General features: G+C 37.1%; 1 protein-coding gene and 1 long non-coding RNA gene across 3 annotated transcripts in view; both read left to right on the top strand.

The window, feature by feature from the left end:
* Positions 1–2,185: 2,185 nt before the first annotated feature.
* On the top strand, positions 2,186–3,369 carry LOC307173478. The gene is made up of 3 exons (XR_013823860.1): positions 2,186–2,260; positions 2,564–2,870; positions 2,960–3,369. It is a non-coding gene; the product is annotated as an uncharacterized lncRNA (long non-coding RNA).
* An 8,781-nt stretch (positions 3,370–12,150) lies between these two features.
* Positions 12,151–18,708, top strand: part of LOC307173459 (somatomedin-B and thrombospondin type-1 domain-containing protein) — a 34,421-nt gene continuing 27,863 nt past the window's right edge. The window contains exon 1 of one of the 2 annotated variants that reach the window (XM_079896597.1): positions 12,151–12,549. In XM_079896597.1, coding sequence (XP_079752723.1) covers positions 12,321–12,549 — 229 coding nt within the window. In that variant the 5' untranslated portion in view covers positions 12,151–12,320. The remainder of the gene's footprint in view (positions 12,550–18,708) is intronic. The other variant, XM_079896598.1, reaches the window with a different exon arrangement.

Below are 18,708 nucleotides of genomic sequence, written 5' to 3'. Positions count from 1 at the left end.
GTCCATGTGCAATATCAGATGTATTAGATATATAACTGGAAGAATATGGATTCGGTGAATGTACAGTAGCTGCTGTCAACACACATGTACTGTAAATGTGATTGATCACAGAGCAGTGTCTCCACTGAGCGGATCTGAAATGCATTATTTCCAGTGTGATGTTTTCTGTGTAAACCCTTCAGTTTTTGCAGCATGAGTCTCCAGCTCTGTGTGTGTCCGTTCTCTCTTGTATGAGGTGAAATAGTGTCATATATTGTTGTTATTGATGGTTATTGAGTGTGCAGTGCTGCTGCTGGCCGCTAGAGGGCAGAATCCCGCACGGAGAGATGCTGAATGTGGACGGATGTTGATCTTCTGTGTGTTCGTGTGTGTTATTATTATTGGGCCCTTTAGAAATATTCAGTGGGGTTGTTTGTGCCATATATGTTCTTGCTTTTTGTTTCTTGGTAGATCTGGAGCGAAGGCTTCTTAATACTAAATGCTAATAAAACGATTTTATTTTCAGTTAAATAAGCTGTCTGTGACATAATTGAATCTGCTGGTTTTCTTTTTCTAATTATTCTCGAATGGGAGTTCATCCATAGATATGTCTACGCAGAGATGCAACCTATTTTTTTCACAGTCTATGGATGCAACAGACACTTGAGCGCCCGCCATCTTGGAACGGTCGCTCAGTAAAAAACATTGATTCCTGTCACAACATTGCGCAACTTCTGTTTGTGAAACCACTGAGATTTAAATTCCCAAACAAACGAGATAAGCTTGATTTGGTTTGTGTGTTTATTAACTCAACATAAGTTTTTACTATGATAATGTTTTTACTTTTACTATGATAACTTTGTAATGTTATGTTAGCTGATGCCTTCGTCTTGTTGTATTCTTGTCTTATAAAAATTATCTGCTAAAGTCTATTTCAGATATAGATGATATTAATACATGACATGAGTCTAACTATTGGTCAAGTCCTCTGGGAAGTCGTGTTTATTACGGCATGATGCTTTTAATTAACTTTCGTCGGAGTAAGATGGCGGTGTACATTCTGTCTTAATTACACAAAAACTACATCAAGGTTCTTAAACTATTCTAGAAAATAAAGAACAAATAAATGTGCATCAGGTACTTTGCTTTTTTATGTTTTTAATTAATTTATGAAGCCACTGCAAATTTTATCGTTGCATATTATATTGTTATATTATAATGTCCAGGCAATTGGCTTACTTCGCTGTAAATAGAAAAGCCTGACAATATCACTGCTAATAAGTATTGTGCTAAGCTATTCTGCCATGTTTCTCACTGACACACACACAACTCGTTAAGATCGGGGCTTAAAGAAAATCCAGAGCTCGTATTTACGACATTGTGGTGGCGTTCATGTGCGTTCAACTCGTAAATACGATCTATACGAGTTAACTTGAACAATAGTGGCGGTATTCCAATATGGCGGACGGCCAATGAAGCACATCTATGTGGGAGTAACCGAACCAAAGATATTTTGCAGTGTTTTGTGAGCAGAATAATCCAAAAACACCTTGAATAACAGAACAACCCACTGAAGAGATGCATGTCTATCCCTCACAGCCTCGCTTTCCTTCCCGTTAAAAATCAAAGATGGCGCTGCTGTGAATAAGGCCTAATATGGCAGCCCTATAAATAATACATAGGAAAAGATGAAATTTGGCAACCTATAGGTGGTTCTGACTAGTAATCTCTAGTTGTGTGTGTGTGTGTGTGTGTGTGTGTGTGTGTGTTTTCTTTTCTTTTTTAAATAAACAACTTGATGTTAATGGAGAACCTTTACATGTTCTTGATAAGAGGGTTTTTCGATAATATACTTTAATGTAATATATTGTATGTCATGTATTTAAATATATTTATAACTTATTAAGTGAATTGGTGGCAAATTCATATGAATTTGTATGATCTGCTACGCGTCAGTGACGGTTATGTTTAGCAGTAGAGCTGCATGCCACTTTTTTTTCCTAATAATTGTACATTTTTGTTTAAAAAATTAAGTGTCCTTACATTTTATTAATATCATATTTTCTGCAAGTAATGTTTTGTAAAAATATACATTTAACTTTTGAAGTAGGGAGACTGGGGACAGTAGCAACAAATCTTATTCCTCCAATCAGAAAGCTGGAGTGATGATGACACCCACACATGCACAGTTAGACCCCCCCCCCCCCCATCCCCCACCAAGAAGACAGGAGACACATTCAACATCTGCTGCTGCATTTATTGAACAAAGCTTGTTTTGGAGGTATGAAAGTACATTTTTTTTCATGAGCTGTTTTTTTGTCACACTGTCCTGACCTTTTGCATGAGTGAATCAAAACTTGCTTAGTTTGAATTGTTGTTTTGTTGACTTCTCAGTGACATGGTTAGCATGTGTGAAGGTCAGTGTGTCTAGCTAGCACATGATGTTCTGTCATGGCTGATAAGGTGTTGCAACTGTCCCCAAGCTAAGCAGACATATCCAAACAGACCACGCAACAGGATTTTACAGTCACTGTGGGATATAAAAGGATAGTAAGAAGGCTAGTTTTATTCTGTTTGTTTTCAGTATGCCAAGAGTGAGGAAGAGGGTTACTAACAGAGGGGTTCCCCTCAATATTTTGGAGAGAGCATCAGATGTAATCAGGGATGAGGGCAGGACAGTCAGGGCAGTGGCCAAGGACTTCGCCATCTGTCACACCACCTTATTCCGATTCAATAAAAAAAGAGAGAAACTTACAGGCGAGGGATCGGATACGTTACCGAGAGCCGGGTACTGGACCAGCAGGAAAGTGTTCTCAGAGGACCAAGAGAGGAGTCTCAGAGAGTATTTGAATAGGGCAGCTGACTTATACTACGGGTTAAATCCCAAAGAGGTAAGATTTTAACAAGAGAATTATGTAGCCTGTATAAGAGAGAGAGATATTTACTATTTACTGTATATTTACTGTACATTTTATTTCAGGTTCGCAAGTTTGCCTTTCAACTAGCCTCTCGCTACAACTGCAACTTTCCCCCAAAGTGGAGTGAGACCAGTATGGCTGGTGTTGACTGGTTCTCTGGCTTTCTAAAGAGGCACCCCACGCTCTCGATACGGCGTCCCCGAGCCGCCGTGCCTCCTCCGACAGGGCCGCCTTCCTTCTGTGCGTCTCCCTCAAGACCATCAACCTCTGGGACGGGTACAGTGGACTTCTCACCAGAAGATATCCGCCCACATCCCAAACCAGGAGCCAGGAAAAAGTGTGCAAAAGGCAGGAGACGACGCTCCACTGCCATCCTTACAGACACTCCTGTGAAGGAAGCATTAGAAACAGAACAAAAACTAAACTCTGCAAAGAAAACCACAAAGAAAAGTGCATGTGAAGAAAAGCAAATTGTACAACACAGTTGCAGTTTTGTACAATAAATGCATGATTAATAAAAGTTTGTTGCATTGCAAATTGTTCAGTTCTTCCTGTCTGACACTGAAATATGGAGAGACTGAATAGTGTCTGTAACATCTGCACACTGAATCTGTGGAGTTTCTACACATAAACTAACAAAACTCAATAACTGTTATTGGATAAATATGACTAAATCAATAAATAATACAATAATATTATTGTATAAATAAATAATACTTTAATATTATAGTAAAACAGTTAATATTTTCTGAATTCTGTGCTCATTGAGACAAAAAGCTAAAGTTAATTAGTGGAATTTAAGGTATTTTGAACATGTTGCAACCGCACCCTGGGTCGGGGTCAGTTGCAACATCAGGGGCCGGTTTCACAAGATAGACTTTGACTATGGCTTAGATATAGTAGATAGTCAGACTTCAGATAGACATCTAAATCAGACCGTTGCACAAAGCACTTAAGACTCTGACTATCTTAAGTAGGACTTAAGTAGGAGTATAACAGTTACAAGGACGTTTTACTTGGGAAATTTAGCGGAGAATGTAGTAACAAGAAGAAATGTTTAAATTATGAGCCATTTTCCCTTTTGAGCAAATTTTAGACTTGTCTAACACTATAGATCGGTCTAAAATAGCTTTGTGAAACCGGCCCCAGGGGATGTTACCTTAGCAACCAACAGTAACAATCAGTTACATTACAAACAGCCAAAAGAAAAGGGGAAATGGCTCATAATGTAAACATTTCTTCTTGTTACTACATTCTCCGCTAAATTTCCCATGTAAAATGTCCTTGTAACTGTTATACTCCTCCAACAAACACATATTCTCCGCTGGGGTAAACTGCACTGAGCGGTTGAATGCGCTTACTCGATCCGCCATGTTGTTTTGAAAAGTGTCTTATTTTACCCAGAATGCATTGCAGTGTAGTCCTACTTAAGACAGTCAGAGTCTTAAGTGCTTTGTGCAACGGTCTGATTTTGATGTCTATCTGAAGTCTGACTATCTACTATCTTTGTGAAACCGGCCCCTGGCTTCTTCCATTCAAATAAATACTGTGAATGATATGTCGTATGTAATCATCTTTAAAATTTCTAACCTCCCCAACTCAAAATTTTCTAGTGACTGGTCACATCTACATTTTTCAATTGGCCCAAGTGAAATTCTGTAAATTATAAAATTTAATTTACAGAATTTCACTTGGGCCAATTGAAAAATTTAGATGTGACCAGTCACTAGAAAATTCTGAGTTGGGGAGGTTAGACATTTTTTACAGTGTGGTATGGGTAATTAGCAGACAGATGCAAGTTTAATATATACAAATTTGGTTGGTCTAGTCCAAATAGTCTCTGAGTAACTGAGAGAAATGCAAAAAAGTGTTGCACCCGTCCCGGTCTCCCCTATAGTGCACATTCAGTGTAATTGGGCCATAGTGCAATGCAAATCTCCTTTATCACATGGGTGTGTTTGCTAAATAATATATATTATTATTATTATTTTATATATTGTTATTTTAATATATATGAATGTTTTTGAACTACAGTTTACATTTTCTGAGGGACATGTGAGTGAATTGTTGCCTGTCCTGAACTGGTCGCCATGACAACAGAGTGTTGTGGGTGGTTGCTATGCAGGTTCTAAGGTGTTCTAGTGTTGGTATGCAGTTGCTAGGGTGTTGCTAGGCGAGTGTCTGTGATCTTCCCGTGACCTGTGTCCTCCGGAGGTCACGTTTGACGGCCACATACGTCATTGAGGCTTTCGGTCATTGAGGCTTTCAGTAAACTGAGTCATTAAGTCATTGAGAAATCACAACAACGCTTCACTGGGAATAACGGTCAGTTTTATAATGGTGACTGTCCTGAAATAACAAGACATCCTTTATGACGTATGCAGCCTGCCAACTCTCACGCATACAAGCTTGTAAAAGTAAAAATGAGAGTGTGTGTAAGTGAGTGAGTGAGTGAGAGAGAGTGTGTGTGTGAGAGAGAGAGAGAGAGAGAGAGTGTGTGTGTGTGTGTGTGTGTGTGTATGTATGTGTGTGTGAGTGAGTCTGTGTTTGTGTGTGAGAGAGTGTGTGTAATAAGAGTGTGAGTCTGTGTGTGTGTGTGTGAGTGTGAGTGAGAGAGAGTGTGTGTGTGTGTGTGTGTGTGTGTGAGTGAGTGAGAGTGTCTGTTTGTGTGAGTGAGAGTGTGTGTGTGTGTGTGTGTGTGTGTGTGTAAGTCAGAGAGAGAGAGAGTGTGTGTGTGTGTGTGTGTGTGTGTGTGTGTGTGTGTGTGTGTGTGTGTGTGTGTGTTATTTTAAAATAATTGACAGTTCTCACACCACAGACAGATCAGATTACTTTTGATATGAAATAGTCTTAGCTTTCAAAGCTTAGCTTTTTTTATTACAAAATTCAAACAATAAAATGTGTTTTGGCGTTCTTTAATGTGGCGACAGATTCATTTCAGTAAACTGTACTTTATCTTTCAACATCTTTTCTGATGTTCATTCATGAAGTAGCCTAATAAAGAGAAAGACAGATCGCTTTAGCGGCACATGGACCGATCTGTGTTTCTCTTTATTTCTTCACAAATGAACATCAGAAGGGATGATGAAAGATAAAGTAGAGCTTATAAATCATGTCTCATGTAATCAGTCGATGAGTGTTTCAGCCACTAATAAAACAGCTTATGAACGATGACAACACAGCATGTTAAAGCAAGAAAACTCTTGCAAGAAGAATCTAAAAAGAAACATTTTGCTAAATATATTCACTATATAACATGTTTATTAAATTTTTACTTTTATATCATTAAAAATATTATGTATATTATAGGGCTGGGTACCGAGTTTCGATACTTTTTAGATACTGATCGAATTGCCTCGATACTATAGAGTATCGAAAAATGACATGTTGTTCGGTACCAGATTTCGATACCTAAGGAGTTAACTCGTCAACGTCAGTGCTCAAACAAATACATATGAAATGCACAACGACACACATAAAGTCGCTCACGCACATACATGTGTAGAGTTTGCGTAACTCTACACACACGAGAAGCGCGGAACTCTCCGCGCACATAGGCTACTCATATGAGACGCGCGCACGCACAAACTCTCCAGGCGCATACGAGACGCGAGCACACACACAAAACTCGCGCACATACTCAATGAGACGCGAGCACACACACACAAACTCTCCGCGCACATATTCATGAGACGCGAGCACACACATATTACCTTAAAGATGTGGAAAAGTCGATCAAAAGTGTGGGTACATTTCTCCAGGCTCGATGCCAACAGCGCGCGATGCAGTATTTGCGGTAAAATAATTGCTGCAAAGACCGGTACCACGACAGATATGATGAAGCACTTGACGGTGCACGGAGTAAACATAAGAGCAGAAAGTTGCTCCGTCTTCGACTGGTAAATGAAGAGATACCTTGTTGATCACTCTGACAGTGTTTATATTGCAGTAATAACCTACTGAGTGTACACAGCCGTTCAGAAATGTGTTGGTTAGTCAGAATTTTTTTTTTCCAGTAAGGATGCATTAAAGTTATCAAAAGTGACATTAAAACATGTGTTATGTTACAAAATATTTCGTTTTTAAATAAATGCTGTTCTTTTGACATTTTTATTCATCAAAGAATCATGAAAAAATGTATCATAGTTTCCAAAATATTAAGCAGCAAACTGTTTTCATATTTCTGAAGGATCATGTGACACTGAAGTAATGATTTTGAAAATTCAGCTTTGACATCACAGGAATAAATTACATTTTGAAATATATTCAAATAAGATTGTAAATTGTAATACTATTTCACAATATTACAAGTTTTACTGTATTTTTTATTTCAAAAAATTCAGCTTTGGTGAGCATGGGCTCTTTATAAAACATTTTTTGTTCCTTTGTGCACTGGCTAAGGAGCATGAGTCAAACTGAAAAAATAAAACCAAAATTTTCTGAGGTAATGTGTTATGTAATCTTGTTAAAATGGATTTCATAAAATTGGTATCGAAAAAAGTATCGTTAGGAACCGGTATCGAAACTGAGGTTTCGAAAATGGCACCGGATCGAAAGATTCTGAACAATACCCAGCCATACTGTATATGAATGAGTTGTTAATTTAACCTTTAATAATAATAATAATAATACAAGCTGACAGGTTTCCCTGTGTTTCCAGCATACTGTTCAACAGGCCAAAAGATTTATTAGGGGTTGAGTCAAGATCAGAATCGAACCGCAAGCTTATGAATCCCATTCCCACTCATTCCCATTCCCATACTGGTGTGCGTCTGACAGACGTGACCTCTGGAGGAGCCGTCCAACAACAATAGTTCTGTATCGGCAGATTCTCTGTGGCAGAATGAAGGATTGTTTGAGTTCTTTCTTCCCAGTGTCTCTGTCTCCTGTCTGTCTCACACACACACACACACACACACACACACACACACACACACACACACACTGTTGAGAGATTCCTCGTCTCTTTATGTCCTGCTACAATAGCTCTTTGTTAGATTCATGGAAAGGAATCCCTTTCTCTCTCCCTCATGTTTGACCGAATCTAGTCTTGTTCAGTCTCAAGATCTCAAAGTCAAATATGACCGAGACGTTCGACCACATGCTGTGATTCAGACCTCGTATCTTTTTTTCAAACATTTATTTTAGCGTTTTTGCTTTTTCACACAACAAACAGAACAACGATAACAATGATGAAAAAAAAAAGATAATTATTATCATTTTTTAAATACACTCACCTAAAGGATTATTAGGAACACCTGTTCAATTTCTCATTGATGCAATTATCTAATCAACCAATCACATGGCAGTTGCTTCAATGCATTTAGGGGTGTGGTCCTGGTCAAGACAATCTCCTGAACTCCAAACTGAATGTCAGAATGGGAAAGAAAGGTGATTTAAGCAATTTTGAGCGTGGCATGGTTGTTGGTGCCAGACGGGCCGGTCTGAGTATTTCACAATCTGCTCAGTTACTGGGATTTTCACGCACAACCATTTCTAGGGTTTACAAAGAATGGTGTGAAAAGGGAAAAACATCCAGTATGCGGCAGTCCTGTGGGCGAAAATGCCTTGTTGATGCTAGAGGTCAGAGGAGAATGGGCCGACTGATTCAAGCTGATAGAAGAGCAACTTTGACTGAAATAACCACTCGTTACAACCGAGGTATGCAGCAAAGCATTTGTGAAGCCACAACACGCACAACCTTGAGGCGGATGGGCTACAACAGCAGAAGACCCCACTGGGTACCACTCATCTCCACTACAAATAGGAAAAAGAGGCTACAATTTGCACAAGCTCACCAAAATTGGACAGTTGAAGACTGGAAAAATGTTGCCTGGTCTGATGAGTCTCGATTTCTGTTGAGACATTCAGATGGTAGAGTCAGAATTTGGCGTAAACAGAATGAGAACATGGATCCATCATGCCTTGTTACCACTGTGCAGGCTGGTGGTGGTGGTGTAATGGTGTGGGGGATGTTTTCTTGGCACACTTTAGGCCCCTTAGTGCCAATTGGGCATCGTTTAAATGCCACGGCCTACCTGAGCATTGTTTCTGACCATCATTTCAAATTGGTTTCTTGAACATGACAATGAGTTCACTGTACTAAAATGGCCCCCACAGTCACCAGATCTCAACCCAATAGAGCATCTTTGGGATGTGGTGGAACGGGAGCTTCGTGCCCTGGATGTGCATCCCACAAACCTCCATCAACTGCAAGATGCTATCCTATCAATATGGGCCAACATTTCTAAAGAATGCTTTCAGCACCTTGTTGAATCAATGCCACGTAGAATTAAGGCAGTTCTGAAGGTGAAAGGGGGTCAAACACAGTATTAGTATGGTGTTCCTAATAATCCTTTAGGTGAGTGTATACAGTAACCTATGACAAAACAACAGAACATTTGAGGGACAAATGCATAAAGACAGATTATGCTTGACTGGAGAGGTAATGCTTAAGAAGGAGACCAATTAGTAAATGTTATAGTCACTTAATCTATACAGCCTATTCAAATAAAATATACTCTTATGACTCATAAAAATGACAGTGACAACAATGATTGCGTACAATTCAAGAAAAGAGATAAAGCGCATTATCCTGACTCTTGTCTGCTGTCTTATAAAACTTAACGCACAACATTATGAATACACATTACACTCCATTACTAATAACTTTAGCGTTAACAGGGGTCTATGAATGCACTTACATCAATAATCCCCAGGTTTTATCAAATATCTCAGATTTGTCGTTATTAATGGATCTCAATCCTCCCAATGCAAGCATGTTTACAAGATCTCTATCAAACACTGTAAAAAATGATCATGATTTTAACAGTAAAAGACTGTAAAATGCTACAGTGAAAAACTGTTAATTAGTTAAGAAGAGAAAGTTTCCTTACTATATACGGTAAACAACTGTGATAGATCTAATGGTACATTTAATGTAATTTTACTGTAAAATACCGTTAAATTTACAGTTTTTGGAAGTGAAAAAGAACAAGTCATTGTATAATTTACAGTGAAAAAATGTAAATTGACATTCCCACAATTCCCTGCGTGACACTTCACATTTGATGTATTTTTGTTGAAATAACTATGTTTCTTCATAGTTTTCTTATTTTTTTCTAATCAGTTATGTACATTAGGGTTTTATGTTACATTTAATGTTGTTAAATTAATGCTTATTGCATTTCTAAAATTTCACGTGTGTTACCATGATGGTGTTTAGTGTTTGTGTGAATGACACCATGCAGCTTCTTTATATTAGTATTATCTTTCTTGTGAAAGTGCTGCTTGTGATGATCTTTAATTCATCATGTGACTTTCATCTTCAATGTGATTGGTGGTTGTCAGTGTATTACTATGGTACAAATCAGATATAAATACTTCAATAGGTCAGTAAATTAACATTATAATTAAATACGGTTTATTACTGTAAATTTAAGTAAAGTCTGTAAAGTCTAAAATGTTGCTACCATACTTATTATGGTAAATTTCGGGCAACCACAGCTGCCGGTATTTTACCGTAAATGTAACCGATTTTTTTTTTACAGTGAACCTGAATCAGTTTTCCAGATTCATAAGATCAGCCTCTTGGCAATTATTATTATCAGACCAAATAATATAACTTGTCTTTCATGTACATCAAACATCTCTTAGATATCCCAAGAGTATCTGAAAGTGGTCACGTATATCTGTCTTTTGTTGGTCACAGGAGAACTCCCACCAGCAGATGTTTTACGGTGCCGTCCTGGACATGAGTGAGCGCATACATGAGCTCTGATGCGCGAGTAATGGCATTCAGAGTGACCCGTCTCTCCTCAGTTTCTCTGCAATCAGGCTTTCTGTCTCGCGTTCCTCAAAGATTCTTAAATCAAGATGCATTTACTGGAGATGCAACATGACTGAAGATATAAAGTCTGAAAAATGGATCAAAATGAAGCGAGTTTGTGCTTAAAATGAGAAAAATATCTGCCAGTGGAGTCAGAAAAATAAACTTACTGTTTTTTTAATTTCCCAGAAAACAAGACTTATGTAATCTTCCACCTCAAGTAAATGTATCTTTAGATATTTGCACTGGAAATCAAGACAAAAATACAGAGTAAGACTTTTTTTTTGGTTTGCTTTTTTCAGATATTAAAATTTTTTTTGGACTATTGTTATCTTACTCTTTGTTGTTCCTGCATTATTTGTTCCTCGCACTATCTGAACTTGAACTGAGATTAGCATCAAATGCTTTCACAATACAAACGCACTGTTCCATCTGTTCTCTATTATGTGTTCTGTCAGATATTTGTGATGTTTTCCATCTTTGTCAGACAAACTGACTCCGTTACATGAATTAGCTGCTGGTACCAGCTCGTTCTCGCTCTCTGTGGGTGGTATTTCATAATCGCACCATAATCATATAATTATCACGTCCATCACCCATAACCGAAGTGAGGAAACAAACAGATGTTACATAATAATAACAGCTCAGAGCGCTGACCTCAGATCAGACCGGACGCATTTGAAATGTCGGTAACACTTTACAATAAGGTTCATTATAATTAGTTAATGTATTAACTACACTGTCAGAAATAGGGGTACAGTAGGAGTCCATTTCTGTCCCCCAAGGTACAATCTACACTAACGTACCCCATAGGGCTTATCATTGTTCCTCATATGGACCTTTTTGAGGGTCAAAAAGCATTAAAAGGTACATATATGTACCGTTTCTTTTAAAGGTTAAGGTACAATATTGTACCCTTGAGGGTACAGCCCCAGTCACAAGCCATTGTAGCCCTAAAGGTACAATTATGTCCTTTATTTTCTGAGAGTGTATCATTAACTAACAATGAGCAACACATTTGTTACAGTATTTATTAATTTTCGTTAATGTTAGTTAATAAAAACGAAGCTGTTCATTGTCTGTTCATGTTAGTTCACAGTGCATTAACTAATGTTAACAAATACAACCTTTGATTTTAATAATGTATTAGTAAATGTAGAAATTAGCATTGTTTAGCAGAAACAGATATTCAGGATGTATGGGTGCAAAAAATACCCAGAAGTGAATTGAATTAATCTTTCTAATCCATTTTTGATGATCTATTCTAGGCCTCTATATGGGTTTAGATCACAGACTTCTGTGAATTCATCTTTCTAATCTAACATTTGACATGTTTGATGATCTATTCTAGGCCTCTAGACACCATGTTGATGTGTGTAATTGCGTGCGCGTCCTGCAGGGGGCGCTGCGCGAGACGCGCGTCAGTCACTCAGCGCGCGCGCACCTTCAGCACAGATGAACTTCTGCTGACTGGACTCGCGACGCTCACTCTGTTCTTCTGAAAGTGCGCACATTCGTGAGAAAGTTATTTTAAGTGTATTTTAAGTTATCTTTTGTGTCAGAGGAAGCCCGAATAGGTTTTCTGAGGCGTCGTGATGATGATAATGATGGGAGCTCGTGTTTGTGCGGTGTTTGTGCTGGTAATGTGTGTGTTCGGAGTGTGTGAGGCGGGATGCGCGGACAGACCGACACCGAGATGCTGTCCGGGACGGAATAACGAGTGTGTGGAGAAGAGTGCGAGGAGAACCGTGTGTTACTGCGACACTTACTGCAGGAGGAGCGGGGACTGTTGTGATGATTATCAAACCGTGTGTCACATCTCAGGTGAGTCTGTTAAACACCGTCAATATGAGCCGTTAACCTGCTTCACGTGACGTCACGCCGCGGTGATCGACGTGCGCGAATTATAACGTTAACGTTAAGTTAGTTGGTTTATCTCAAGCAACATCTTGCTAAATTTCTCAATGAATCCCAAAACTGTTATTTTTGGATTTTTTTTAAAAGCGGATTTAAATGCCTGCTTTATAATAAATCAAATTATTTATCTATGTAACGTTAGATTTTTAGTTTTCAAATTGTAAATAATTTTTTGGGGGTTTCTTACTTGAGATTTTTACGAATTATTTTTTTGATTTTTAAGAAGATTACAATTTCATCTTCTCTTCACCCAAAAGCACTCAGTACATGTACAAACTCGCACGACCTACACACTTTTTACCTTAATTAATGTTTAAATTTTTTTTTTTTTTTTCATTTCTCGTTAATTTTACGATCTAGTTCTGACAGTTTTTTTTTACTATTCTTTATATTTCTGTTATTCTTAATATTTATAGTTGTTTTCTCATTTTGTTTTCACATTGTAAACTGAATGTTCAAATTAAGCATATAAAAAAATAAAAAAAGAATTATAACTTTAAAAAAAAAAATATTTATCCGAAAATAATCTCCGAACCCCTTTGACATATTTACTTGAAACACCCCCTGATATTTTGAGTTAATATTTTAATAATTTAACGTCACATTCGCGTCTGTTAATCGTCACGTGACATGCTATTTATTTTGTTTTTTAGGTGTTTTTATTTACAAAAGTTTATTTATTTAAATTTTATATTTTTATGATTTAATTCATTATTAGCTTTTCATCAAGTTTAGGAAAACCCGGCTATAGAACAAAAAACGCTGAATCTGAAGATTATAAAATAATCATAACACTCGTCCATTTGACACATGCACTGTTTTCTAGTAATTATTTACTTCCAGCTGTGTGCAAACAAAAACATTTTCACTTGTATTATTATTATTATTATTATTTATTAATTTCAGTGGGTCAGTTTCTCACACAAAGCATCATATGACTTCAGAAAATTGGGAATATAGTGCACTAATCACATTAATAAGTGTTTTATGAACCGCTTAGATATTCTGCTAAACATCTCCTTTTGCATTTGACAGGACTAAAAACATGTTTTAAACAACATAAAGGTGAATAAATGACGACAGAAGTTGCTTGCTATTGAATAATTCAACTAAAAATTGAAATACTGTCATCATTTTTTTCAAAGCAAAGTTCTCAAATTTGGCTTTGAGAGAGAGAGACTAAGGATTGAGGTTGATGGAGTATTGACAGCAATCAGCGGCTCAGAAACAGCTGGTTTCTCAGAGTAAATGGTGTGACGTGATGAGTGAAGTATGTGTGTTGGTGAACCGTCATTATCTGTCTGTCTCTCATCTACTTCAACAGAACTCAGAAACAGCTTCAAATACACCGTATGTATGTATATAAACAGTACATCCCATCATCAGCCCATGGCAGGAGCAGCATTCTGCTCTATATAAGGCAAAGCAATGTAAAGACGAGAGGCTTTTATCTCTCTGTTTTGACTTTGTAGGAGGTCTTGAGCTTCTCAGGAGCTCAGAGTTGCTCAATCGTCTGTGTTTATGCTGTAAAACTGAGTCACTGAGACTTTAAAACATCTGAAACCAGAACACGACGTCCAACAGGATTTGACCCCAAAACACTTAACTAACACTTACAAATGTCTGAAAGTTATTGCATTAGAATAGAGCACATCAAAGCGAGTGTGTATTTATTGAAAAGAAAGATGCACAAACAGTTTACAAGCAAAATATTTCACAAAAAGTAGTTTGTTTTGACATAAGTTTAACCCCTTAGCATAGATGGATGTAACTCGTGAATGCTTTGGAAGACAGATCTAAGGTTGGTCTCTTTTTAATAGGGGTGCACGATTCAGAAAATTTCACGATTCGATTCGATACCGATTTTTAGTCTCAAGATTCGATTCAAAAACGATTCTCGATTCAAAAAACGATTCACAGTATGTAAATGTAGTTGACTTTTTCCTGTGTGATTGCAGTAGACATACAATTTAAAAGAAAAGAAATAACAAATTAAATGAAGTTTGACATTACTTTGTCTTCATAAAAACTTTTGCAACTAAACAGTGCAAAGTGCCAAGCTTTGGCCAGCTTTCAAATACATTTAATTCAAGTTTAAATTAAAACTTAAATACATTTTTTTTACATTTAGCTTTAAAGTGCTGTAGTCAGATCAAACAAACAATACTGCTAAATGTAGTTTAAGGAGTAGGCTATTGACGGCAAAATAGGCTACAGAATATTTTGTTCTGTATTGACAGGTGCAATTTTTGAAAATCGATAAAAAAAATACAATAAGCCTACATTATATCTGCATTTATGTCAAAACCTAGACTTTCAAACATCAAAATGTCATTTATTAATATGAATATTCGTGTCAAAATGACATATAAACATTCTATTTTGCCTGGAAACGCTTTCAACACGCTTGCGCGTCGCAAGAAAAATAGGCGTCGGTTCTGCATGCACGCGTTTTCCGCACGACTCGGGCCACACCTGAGACGCGCGTGTCACGCAAGGCTATGACAAGAGTGTGCAGGCGTAAGTGTGAATTCGATGCTGCGCCATCTATGAGAATGGCAAGCTAAACTCATTTCAGGACAATACCAAAAAATATATATTTCAATAAAAAAAACAAGAATCGATTTTTGGAATTCTATGAATCGATTTTGAATCGGTAAAGTTTGAATCACTATTCATATGTGAATCGATTTTTTTGCCCACCCTTACTTTTTAAAGGGCCCCTATTATGCTATTTTAAAGTTTCCTAATGTTGTTTTGGAGTCTCCTACAACAGGTTTACATGCATCAAAGGTCAAAAAACTGTTTAATTTTCTCATAATATACACTTGCACATCACCAACATTTCAATGATTCTCAAACGACTCGTCAGATGAATCAATCTCTCGAAATCCCTCCTTTCCGCGAGCTACTCTGCTCTGATTGGCCAGACAGCTCAGTCTGATGTGATTGTTGTGACCGTTACCATAACAACGTCAGTTCTGCGTGTATTTTTTTACAGTCTATGGTCCTGAGGCTTCCTACACAGTAAACTAAACACAGTAACGAACAATGACGTTGATTTTACCATATCAATGCGAGCGCGAGTCCGATGATGAAACATCGGAAGAACTAGTTATTGAACCCGAACCTCCATCGCAAGGACGACTCGAGCAGGACTCAGTGTTTCTCAGTGATTCGCTACTCAAGTTTGAGGCACATTATGAGATGTTGCAACTGTAATTCCTCACCATCAGCATTAACAAGTGCATGTCCATCAACAAACCCATTATTTTACTTGTACTTTTTAATTGTATTTTTCGAATTTATTGCGGTGAACGTGTGGAAACTGTATCAATAACAGTGCGTACATTAGCCGAGCTCTAGCGTGAATGACTGTGTAACGTAAACGTTGGTAAAACAAATCTTGCTCCATGCTTAAAGGATTAGTTCCCTTTTAAAAAACTTTTGCTGATAATTTACTCACCCCCATGTCATCCAAGATGTCCATGTCTTTCTTTCTTCAGTCGAAAAGAAATTAAGGTTTTTGATGAAAACATTCCAGGATTTTTCTCCATATAATGGACTTCAATGGGCCCCAAACGGTTCAAGGTCCAAATGACAGTTTCAGTGCAGCTTCAAAGGGCTTATACCGGAGGCCGTATACCGGACGCCTAAGTTTACTTCACTATATTACAATTAAATCCTAATTTAATCATGACAAACTATATATCGTTGGAAAGGTCTAAGACTCCTTAATAGATATTTCAGCACTGTTTTTTGTTACAATTCATGCAGGAACAGTAATAGATGAATTTATGACAAGAGCGGACCTCAAAAAATCGACATAATAACACATAATTCTGGCGTTTGTCACAAAAAGTCGACGCGCACACTTTTAATAATTGAAACTTTGGTTTTCATGCTAAAAGTTCATAATAAAACATTTAATCTAGTATTTGTCAATAAAAAAAAAAATATAATAATATTATCCTCTAAAAAGTATAATATACATATTATCCTCTAAAATATAATATTATCTTTTTTATTGCCTTTTTTATTACATCACATATTTTAGTAGTTATCATAAATTACGTATCATTTGAAAGCTTACGATCTCAGAATTCATCCTGTGAAAACTGTTTTGAAATTGGACATTGTGTTACCATAGAAACGGTGCTCTAAATTATTTGATCAGGCTCCTCCCCTTTTGGGCGTCGTCATGTTTCATAATTTATGATCAAAATATTTTATAATCTTGACAAAACACATATTGTCAGAAAGGTCTGAGTCTCAAGGTTCCATATTTTGTGACAGAAGTGATATTTGGACAGAAATTTATTAATTTGTTATGGTAGAATGCATACAGTTAAATTCAATGGAATTCAATGACACCCGGTGGCTATTTTTGGTAATACGCCTAAACAAAATCTCATGGGAACTTCAATTTTTGTGATATCAACCTCAAATTTGGAACACAACTTGGTTAGATATATGGCTTTGATTTTATAGTAATTTTTTTGTAAAACATATTTTGTAAAATATATATTTTATATAAAATAAAAATATTAAATAAATTATATTTGATTTAATGTAAATTTAAACTTCCATAACTTTTTCATACTTTAATTTTTTGAAGTGATTTCACTTCAGTAATAATCTGCTATTTTTTCCCTTTAAAACAAGACCAAACTTGGGTCTATACTCCAAAGCATTCTTTTACAACCATTTAAGCTTGAATAGTGCATTTTAATGTCCATTCTCAAAAAGGGGGGTGACAGGTAAGGTAAACGATACCAGACGATGAATAAGGGTCTTATCTAGCGAAACGATCGGTCATTTAAAAAATAAATTAAAAAGTTTAAGTTTTATAAGCACAAATGCTCGCCTTGCTCTGTTCTGTGATGTGCGTTCGTGACGTCATGTAATACGCAATTACGTTGAAAAGGTCACGCTTGACGTAGGCGGAAGTACCGAGTCAGTGTTTAAAATGTGCGGAAGGAGGACCATATACACATATTCAAATGTCTTTGTGTCAGTTTATCGTTTAAAATGCCCATTTCGTGTGCGTATCCTGGGTGTTTTAATATTAAAGGGGTGGTTCGGGATTTTTGACATCGGACCTCATTTTTAAGTCAGCCTGGTTGTTATTCATCAGTGGAGACATTTTTTTTTAAAAATTATCCAGTCCTTATATTTGGATAGTTAGCCGATGCTAGGCTAGCGCGAGTCAATGGTAGATGTTAGCCAGCCATTAAAAACCGTTTTACCCACTCCACAGTGCACCAAACGCAAATCAATTATAACACTAGACTATCGATGCAAATGTCCATTGAGAGAATAATGTTAGAAATCAAACTTACCTTTCATCTCAATGATCCCAAAGGAACTAGTTTCTCAGCAGCTGCGGAATTTTACTTTGCTCCGGTTAGTAATGCGGCAAAAAGTAAACACAGAACAGAAGCGCACTACAGTGTGTGTAGTACATGTGTGTACCGGCTCACTCGGTTGCCTAGGTAATCAATATCACTCCGCTGCTGCTGTAGACAAGGCTTATGATTACAGGGAACAAATTATAACTAATGCAATGTGATGAAAGGTAAGTTTGATTTCTAACATTATTCTCTCAATGGACATTTGCATCGATAGTCTAGTGTTATAATTGATTTGCGTTTGGTGCACTGTGGAGTGGGTAAAACGGTTTTTAATGGCTGGCTAACATCTACCATTGACTCGCGCTAGCCTAGCATCGGCTAACTATCCAAATATAAGGACTGGATAATTAAAAAAAAAAAAATGTCTCCACTGATGAATAACAACCAGGCTGACTTAAAAATGAGGTCCGATGTCAAAAATCCCGAACCACCCCTTTAAAAAGCCTAAAAGAAAATTTTCGTCAGGACAGAAAAGCGTGACCTTTTCAACGTAATTGCGTATTACATGACGTCACGAACGCGCATCACAGAACAGAGCAAGGCGAGCATTTGTGCTTATAAAACTTAAACTTTTTTATTTATTTTTTAAGTGACGATCGTTTCGCTAGATAAGACCCTTATTCATCGTCTGGTATCGTTTAAAGCCCTTTGA

The sequence above is a fragment of the Squalius cephalus genome, assembly GCF_949319135.1.
Source record: "Squalius cephalus genome assembly, chromosome: 16".
In the NCBI taxonomy this organism is placed as follows: Eukaryota; Metazoa; Chordata; class Actinopteri; order Cypriniformes; family Leuciscidae; genus Squalius; species Squalius cephalus.
The sequence above is the reverse complement of the archived record's forward strand: the minus strand, read 5'-3'. Positions and strand labels throughout refer to the sequence as shown.